Genomic DNA, 9490 nt, shown 5'->3' on the forward strand with positions numbered 1-9490 from the left:
AAGCCGGCGTGGCACCTTGGCGCACGGCGCGCCGGAGCGCCGAGGCGCCGCGATTCCGGCACTTTTGGACGTAACAACCGGGAAAGCAAACGTAACAGGCAGGAAACTAATACATGTATCTCTATGGAAGTAAAACGGGACCGGCGTTTTTGAACGCAACGGACAGGAAAACGTATCAACCAAGAACGTATCAACGAGGTTCTACTGTACATTGGTGATTTGATCATACCTTGAGATAATGAAACTAGTAGTAGTCTTTGTTTTGGGGTTTAGTTAGATCACCCTTTGTGCCACAACCGGGACCCAAACGACTCCTCGCTTTCATTGTATACTCATTCGCAGAAGGTGAAAATATTCACTTATGGGGAAATGAGTCGAGGCTGGTTCACGCATCCGCGTTTAACTGAGGCCGAACGCAGTGCAAGCGCTTCTAACCGCTCATGACGAAAGAACACACTTCTCTCAAATAGTTTTGGAAGTCTTCCGATCCGTACGACCAGACCAAAAGTTCTGCAGTATTTGCGAGATCGAATCTACACATTCTCTACGAGCAAAGGTCTCTTATAACGTCTTCGAAATTATTTCCAGTGCGTGGCGAAACAAGGATGCACAAAATATAAGGAGAACAGGGGTCTGCCATGGCCGCCCAATACACGGCGCCAGCGCGTCCTCTTTCTGCTAAGCAGTCACGAGCAGTTTTGGTACAGCTGATCACGGTAAAACGCAAATGCATGAACCAGCGTTTGCAGGGATTGTCTGGTTGATTCAGTCGTGGGAAAAGGGACTCCTACTGTCAGGCTGCCACCCAGTGCCTCTTGTCTCGTCGAGTGGTACAACGACCTTGTCCCGCGAATTAATTTCGGTAGGAGGTTCTGGGGAGGATGTGCACATCGTTGAGATGCGCTCCCCATCTCCCCACAGTGCACGTTCGAAGGCTGCGGAAAGCGTTTCTCGCTGGACTTCAACCTGCGCACCCACGTCCGCATCCACACGGGAGACCGGCCGTACGTCTGTCCGTTTGACGGCTGCAACAAGAAGTTTGCCCAGTCCACCAACCTCAAGTCGCACATCCTCACCCACGCCAAGGCCAAGTGAGTTCTCTCTCTTCCTTCTTTTTTACTTTTTATTTCTTGGTGCTAGCTGTCTTGCGGGGAGGGGACTGCGATGGGAGTGAGCTGCAAGAAACGAACGGGCAGAACACCACGAACGCTGGTTCACGCATTTGCATCTCCGTGGGACCGACCGCCCTGCAACCTGTTGGGACTGATGATAGATGGCGCCAGTGTACCAGAGTGTTTTCCCTCGTTGCAAGCGGACACAAACGATTGCGGCGTAGCGGGTCGCGCTCGATGCAAATGTGTAAAGCATCCCAGAGTTTTACTGCAGACATGTCAAAACCAATAAGAGGCAATTAGTGGCGTGGATGTTTTAGCATGCTACATTGGCAGCACTAACCGTCCGCCCAGCATGCAGAGCAATGCCGTTCGTGAACCATGGAGGTGAGGTTGGATGAGCGGGTGTGGCTGAGACGTACGAGATGAACAACGGCTTGCGGCACCTAGCTAGTGTTTTTAACTGATCAATCAATGCTACTGACGGCTTCCCCGTGCATGAAATCTTGGCTATCCCTTTGAACTTTGCTCCACGAAGCTTCTGGGAATTTTTGTTTTGCGCTCGGTTGTGCTGACTTACGTCAATGCATCAAATGTTATAGAGGCATTTTCTTTAAAGAACTGCTTTTTGTGTGTCTTCTTTCTTTTCTTTCTCCTGCTGCGTCTCGTGTGCTGTGCTCTCTTCACTCTGACTCTGCGGCCTATCCTGTGTTTTGTGAAGTATAGTGCAGACTAAATTCCGTGCCTGCCCAGGCCTTAGCTAATTGGAGTTCTCCCTCACAGATATTCGGTTCTACTATACGCCCGGTGCAAATTGAGTGGAACTGATGTAAACGCCGTGGAATGGCCGGGTATGCGAGAGCAGCCCCTATTCATAGACATGCCTCGAATGTTTAATACTCTGCTACAGCTAGCTTTATGGTGCATTTGGGTTGCAAATAACAGGCTAATACAAACTTGACTCTCTGGGACAACTTCCTGTGGTGAGAACGGCGGTGCATACTCACCACTGTGTTAGAGATTGAGCACTCATGCGGGACTTAAACTTTTCACATATTCGCGCGTTAGTATGAGCTTCAGCTTCACTGACATAGAAAGTTATCCCTGGACATAGCGTGGCTCTAATGTGGTCAGTATTATATGGGGGCTTGTTACTGCGATTATATATAGGTACGGGCACCTTAGAAGTAGATAACGGCTGCAAATAATTTACAAAAGACTCGCAAAGAAATTGGCGGAGGGACCGTTCTTACACCGCGTGCAAGAATCCCTAGTCTGTAAAGTGGTGCACCGTGGCGAGACACTCACGCTTTGCCCTCTGCTGCCTTCCCTTCTAGCGGCGCCCAAGGGACATCAGACTTTCCGTGACGGCCCTAGGTCGTCACCCTCCACGCTGCGTCTGTCTCTGTAGCCGCCGCCCCCTCTCCCTCTAAAATCCTCCTCTGCTCCCCCCCCCTTTGAAAATGCCACCATGGCTGTTCTAGTCACCCATGCTATGAGCTCACTCTTCCATTGTACATGAGAACCTCTCTCCCTCCCCGCGTGTGTGTGCGAGTGTGCAAGTGTGCGTGCATTGCCTTCATCACGGTGTGTTGTCGAATAAAGGAAAGATCCGGGGCAGCGGGAAGCGTGGCCATTTGTGTTTGTGTAGAGGGAAAGGGGTTTTAAATGGGTTTCTTGCGGGATAACACACTGCTAAATGTCCATTTCTCCTCCTGCTTCGTGCTTTAGAGTCGCCGAAGCTTGCAGTTGTGTGGTGTTCTCGAGCGCCGTTTCCGTAGTACGATGGCCCGTTCACATGGTGGCACTGAACTGCGATGCAGGGGCCTAAGTCGGAATACTTTTGTGGGTTACCATGGCAACTGAGCAATGAGTCGCTTCAGTGCATGCCAACTCGCAATTGTATCAAATACCACTGTGTGAATGGCCCCGAGTCGTGAGACGGATGAAGCAATGTGTAGCGTTAGCTACGGGGCTTCTCGAACTGAATTCTTAGAAACCCGGGTTTTCTCCAGGATTTCCCCGCGGTTTCCCCAGAGTACCTTCAGGGGTTCCCCAAGCCTCCAAAATTCCTCGACTATCCCCACCCCTACATAAAAGCGTTTTGCCTGTTTAAGCACATCTTTAGTTGATCAGAGCCACCCACGGATGCATGGCTATGAGCCAGTCCCTCCCTAGTATGTCAGTTATTGTTTGAAGGCCTGCAGGCTTCTGGGCTACTTTAATTTATCAATTTCGAGACTAGGACCTTACAAAGTGTCACATTCAAATTTCATTGAGCGTTTTCAAAATGACAGTAGCACCTATGAAGCCTGCTTGAGAGATGTCTTGCTTTAGGCACTCTACCCCTTATACACTTACGACGAAATGTGGACGGGCACCTTCCTACTAAGTTAATTTAATTTGTTAATTCCACAATTTCTGCATACCTATTATGCGGACAAGCAGCGCTCGAGAATACCCTACGCTGTATAGCGACGAGTTGCGAAGTCAGCCGTCGAAAGGGCTGGTGCTACATTTTCCGCTTTCTGTCTTTTCTGTTGGGCATCTTCTCTTTGGTCATCTTTGTCTCTTTCTTTCTGTCTCTGCTTTCTTGTTCTTCGTCCTCGTCGTGTGCCCGTGCGACGGGAGGCCTCTTTATGACGACCCAAAGACTGTCAACAGACCTACGCAGTCTGAAGTCAGTGACAGGTTAAGAATTCAGTAGGCGCTCTGCCTCCAGCGCGAGCTTTGTGCCTTTGGTGCAAGCTCTGGGTGGGCCATCTGCAGAATTCTTAACCTGTCGCCGACTATAGCTACCTTTTTGTTTGTTTCTTGTACGAAAAAAAAAAAAGTCGTCGGAGGTACAGAAAGGGTTCCTCGCGTGGGCCAGCCTTTACCGCTTCTCACTGGCAGGCTCTGGATTTATTTCGCAAACAAAGGTGCGAGTTTACGGGTTATGTATTGGGTGCTCAGAGGTGTGCGTGCACATGGAGTGTTTTGTTCTGCTGTATCTTAGTGATGCGTAGAGGCTAGAGAGAGACTACAACGGGCCTTGTTTTTGTCCCCTTCTTTTTGTTTGTGTGTCTTGCAGAAACGGCACAGGCCAGAGGCTGTCGGACATAGACTCGCAGAAGGTGACCTTCACCTTTGACCAGGACTAAACACACAGCGCTGCACAAGCCTTCATACGCGGGACGTCGCTTTGATTTCACCCTTGGTTTTTGTTGTTTTATATGGCCCTGTTTGTTTGTTTATTTGTGGGTTCTTTTTTTTTAAAATGAATTCGGAAATTTTTTTTAAGGAAGCGAAGGGAACAACTGGCGCAGTAGCGCCCGGCGTCGCCACTACACCGACGTTCTTGGGGAAAACAGCCTTATTTGGTCGAGCCGTCGTCTCGTTTGTGACCGGCGGATTGTGGGGTTTGATTGGGGCAACGTCGGTGAGACCGAGCGCCCCCTGTGAATACGTCGGAGACTCGCTTCATTTCTTTCGTCTGAAATAAAGCGCGGCCTGCCACCGGTGGAGTTTTGTCTTGCGAGGAACTCGGGAAAGAAGACAACGCCAGATTTGCTCGTGAAGTGGACAATCTTTTTTTTTTTTTTTTTTTTTCCTTTTTTCGGTCTTGGCAATGTTGCCGGGAGAGAGTCATGTCACCGATGCCATCGTACGGCGACTGTCACGTTTCCGCTTCTTTGATTTCGGCAGCGGCGGGAGCCACGAAGCGTGTCCGGGATGGAGCCGTGTGCTGTGGTTTTTGTAAAAAGAAAGAGACGCCCTCCATTTTTCCTGCATCTAAAGATTTTTTCTTTTCTCTCCTTGTCTTTGGTATCAACCCCTTGCGCAAGCATGTGTGTCTGCGTGTGTGCATGTCGTCGACGCATCTCAATGTACATAGTTACCATGAAGTTATGCTCCGAAGCCCGTTTCGCTTAGGTGTCCCTCTCCACCCGTTACCGTCGTACGAGACATTTGATTGGCCGTAAGGCCGGCGGACGTCAAAGCGGGTTTTTTGGCGTCAGCCAGATTTACGAGTTGCGGCTGTGGAAGCGTCTCTGAGAGACTGAACTGAGTCGAGGGCGTCAGGCCTCGTCCCTAGTGCTTGAATTTCAACAACACTTAATCTGAGCAGTTAAACTTCAAAGAATTAAGGCCAGTCACGATCGAAATCATGCCCGACCACCAACTGCGTCCCTTGGTCCATCCCTGTAATATACCGTACTGACGACCGAGACAGCAGTGTCGCCCTTGTTTGGCAGAATGGTGCGAGAGCGTTGCCCTCCCGAGAAGAAAAAAAAACGACGCACGTATCGGGCTTGTACATATTATTCTTTGTAGTGCTTGTTCAGCATTCATCACACTTGTCTTTTGTACTAGCTGCACTGTGCAGTGGCTGTCCCCTTTCTCCTTGCGTTTTGTTTGTGTGAAAAGACACATCCGTTCGTTTGCTGTACAGATTGCTTTGTTCGACAAGAGAATAAAGATAACTTTCTATTGTGGATAGCCTCGTTGTCCGGCGTGCTTACTCGGGGTGAACTGCTTTGTGTGGAGTGTACTTAAGTAGCTGCAAAATGTGAATCTGCCCTGTAAACAGTGCAACAAAGGGAATAAAACCACTGCTGAACTGGTGCTGCATATTGTAAGGCAGTTCTTTAGTTGTTTGTTTAGCTCTTACTGCTACTGCTGTTCCAGTAAAAGTTACCGGGAACAGCAGCTAAAAGTATTGCACTGGTACCAGGGCCGTACCCAGAAAAAAATTTCGGGGGTGGGGTTTTCGGGGCCAACGGCGGCCATTTTGAAAGTGTCTATTGTCTTATTTTCGCCTATGAATCGTGCATCGGTGGTATATAAAGGAGAGTTACAGCAAACCGGTCCCGGTTTGGTACCCGGTAGCCGACCGGCGCCACTGCGCGTGCGCAGAGGTGGAGATTAAAATCGGCTGGGTGCAAGTGCACCGACCAGGGCCGTACCCAGAAAAAAATTTCGGGGGGGCGTCAGAACCCCCTAACCCCCCCCCCCCCCCCCCCCCCCCCCCCGGTTACGGCCCTGACTGGTACTGAATTCTGCATAAAATGTGGCATGTGACAGTGGGACCTAAGATATTGTTCCAGCCAGTATTGAAGTATCTAAATCTCGTAATGCTAGCACTACACAAGAACTCCTATTCCCGAGAGGACTACGGGCCAAGCGGACCGCTGCACTCCAGGCGGTGCTTGACTTCGTGGATGAGGCAGGACTCTCTTCTCGACTTTGAAAAATAACAGCCTGATCAGCGCAAATCACGACATCGAGAACTCGCCCTAACTCTTTTATGCGCCCTGTCTAAGGGCCAATGTACAGTTTTTTTTTTTTTTTTTTAACCATTTCTACCTATATCTTTTCCCCCTCTCCCTCTTCCTGTAGGACGAAAAAGCTGACCCCGCTTACGGGAGACTAACCTTTCGTCCTACGCGTTTCCGTTTCCTTCCTTTTCACTATATTTATTTTCTTTATTACAAAATAAACAACAACAACGTAGAAATCTAGGATCCCCGTGCGACTCACTTCTCTAAAAGTTCTTTGTCGTCTCTGCCTCCGGAAGGTATGTATACATCGACTATTCGCCTCATTTTTAGTGCATGATGGGTGGACGCAACCTTCAAGTTACGATTTACTTTAAAAGCAACATTTTTAAAAAGTAAGCCCATAAAACCCGATATGAACGCCGGCCCCCGAGAGATCGCCCATCTCGTTTTTTGGGCTGGATATTCGTAACGTATCAATTCCGAAGCGTCGCCCACTCCCCCGTTAGAGATCACGCGACGGCCAACTTGAATTGCATGAAACGCACGATATGCGCCACCTGTACGTGTGGGAGTTAATAGAGAGTTTTAGTAGATCGTTCCGATACCTCCGATAGCCCCGATAACGATACTATGCATGCGCAAGGGAGGCGGTGGCGAAGTATCGGGATATCGTTATCGGAGTCATGGGAACGATCTACTAAAACTCTCTAGTAGCAAGTTCCCGCTTTTTTTGTGCGCGCGCGATATCGGTTCCCGTGACGTGCAAGTTCGAAGCGAATTGCGGCCTGTTTATGGCACCGTGAAGCGCGAACCTGCTGCGTCCGCCTCCTGCGATATAATTCCCGTGACACAGGAGCTCGTAGCGAATTTCCGCTTGTCTATGTTGTCTATGACACCGTGGAACGCGAAGTTACTAGAGAGTTTCAGGGAACCGTTTTGCCCATCCGATACGGTACAATGGGTCCTCCGGTACGAACTGCGCATGCGCTTCCACAGAAGGCTCGCATGCGCAGTTCGTACCGGAGGGCCTATCGTTACCGTACCGGATGTGCAAAAAACGGTTCCCTAAAACTCTATTAGGGAGTTTTAGTAGACCGTGTTTCCCCCTCCGCTAGCCCTCCGCTACGAAGAAACCGCCACTGCGCCTGCGCGCCGATGGCCTTGGCTGTAGAGTTCCGGCTAGCGGAGGGGCTTAGCGGAGCGGGAAACACGGTCTACTAAAACTCGCTACTGTTTCCGCGATCTGCGGTACAAGCTCCCGTCTCGCGTTGTCTGTAGCAGGTTAATTCGTAGTATTTTTGTTTTAATTTTGCTGTCGCATTTTTAAGGATTTCCCACTCCATAATTTTCACCATTTATCTCTTCATTTTGGGTGGAAATTCTTACAGATTTCAGTCATTAGTTTTCAGAACTCGCGAGGGATGTTGTCGGAAAGTTTTGACTCCCTGTAACCACGATCCTTAGATAATCATGTCGTATTACACCTGAGACTGCGGTGGAAGAAATCGGAAGAACTTTCAGTAGAAGGAACAGACACAGAGAACGTCTTCAGTTTTGAGACGTTCTCTGTGTCTGTTCCTTTACTGAAAGTTCTTCCGATTTCTTCCACCGCAGTCTCAGGTGTAATACGACATGATTAGCTACCACCAGCTCGCCTGCACTCTCACCGTCTTTTCACATCCTTAGATAAACTACTTATTCATCCGAAAATTTCGGGGGTTTCCGTCGTAGTAAATTTCGTCACCAGAAGCAGCGCTGATCCATGTAGGAGTAAAAGAAAAATCGAAATTAAAAATAACCTTATACTTTTTTTTTTTAAAGAAGCAGATGTTGCATTTTTTTACGTGGCATTTCAATTATTCCGAAAACGTTTCCAATCGTTTATTTTTTGGACACTTCAGTGTGCGTATGTTTTTCTTTTCTTTTTTTTCTTTTTAGTAGACGCAATTAGTGACTATTATTTATCTCGCATACTATTAGTCCTGTGTTTAGGGCTCTTAGAGGAGTGGGAAAAGAACACTTTAAACAAAATATGCAGGGGTAAAACAAAGTCACTTGGATTCGTACATACATATCTAAATTTCAGGAACCGCGCTCAATGTAGACAAAAAATCCTGAGCTTGGCTGCAAGACAACATTTTCGGGCAGTGCATTCCATTCGCGTATTGTGCGTGAAAAGAAAACAACTAATTTTTATAACACTCTTTATTGTATCTGTATTCTTGTAGATGCCTACTGTGCTTATTTCTTGAAATTCTGGGCTGGTGAGGTCTAACATGTAATGCTGTGTCGATATAAAAAAGGTTAGTAAGATCTCTATAAAAAAGAAGTTTTAGACGCTTAGTTTGAGAGTCATAGGCTTGAGAACAAAGCTGTGTGGGGGACTGAAGTCGGTGGTATCTAGAAAATGTAAAGCGCACAGGGCAAGGCGTTGAACACTTTCCACTTCCTGTTCAAGATAGATGACGTAAGGGTCGCATACTTCTGAAGCATATTAAAGTAAGGGTCTCACCAACGTTTTATACGTTAAAAGCTTCATTTCAACGGACGCATGTCTAAGGGATCTGCGTAAAAAAAAAACCCTATTAGCCTTTTTAACTATATTACGGACGTGCGTATTCCATCTAAAATCGTTTGCTATAGTGACGCCTAGGTATTTATATCCTTCCACACGAGGTAACAATGTACTATTAAGGTTATAAGGAATCACTAGCGGTTGACGTTTGTGGGTGTCGGTCATGCACAAAGACATTTGCCACGTGGCACACCATTCACCTAGTTTGGCCAAAGAACGATTTAGCTCTTGATCGGATACCGTCTGGACTTCAGCAAATACTTAACAATCGTCTGCGAACACTCTAGCGTGCACATCTTCATCACATAATAAGTCGTTTATAAATATTAAAAACAGTAATGGCCCCAACACGGATCCTTGCCTCTGATGTCACGTCACACACGTCAAAGTGCGTGTTCTGAATACTAACAAACTACGCTTATTTAAAAGGGAATCAATCCACGCAAGCATGAGCTGTTTTTTAATCAATTGTAATTTGATTATTAACTTCTGATGGCTTACCTTATCGAAGGCTTTCTTGAAGTCTAGAAAGACGACAT

At 47.7% G+C, this 9490-nt stretch overlaps 1 protein-coding gene across 3 annotated transcripts in view; it reads left to right on the forward strand.

The window, feature by feature from the left end:
• Positions 1 to 5594, forward strand: part of LOC8033385 (transcriptional repressor protein YY1) — a 31108-nt gene extending 25514 nt beyond the window's left edge. For 2 of the 3 annotated variants that reach the window (XM_029982072.3, XM_029982073.3), the window contains exons 6-7: positions 922 to 1091; positions 4186 to 5594. In XM_029982072.3, the coding sequence (XP_029837932.1) occupies positions 922 to 1091; positions 4186 to 4255 (240 nt within the window). In that variant the 3' untranslated portion in view covers positions 4256 to 5594. Of the gene's footprint in view, positions 1 to 921; positions 1096 to 4185 lie in introns of those variants that run through there. The other variant, XM_040205734.2, reaches the window with a different exon arrangement.
• The last annotated feature ends 3896 nt before the right edge of the window (positions 5595 to 9490 follow it).

The sequence above is a fragment of the Ixodes scapularis genome, unplaced genomic scaffold (assembly GCF_016920785.2).
Source record: "Ixodes scapularis isolate PalLabHiFi unplaced genomic scaffold, ASM1692078v2 PGA_scaffold10__122_contigs__length_95168666, whole genome shotgun sequence".
Lineage (NCBI taxonomy): Eukaryota > Metazoa > Arthropoda > Arachnida > Ixodida > Ixodidae > Ixodes > Ixodes scapularis.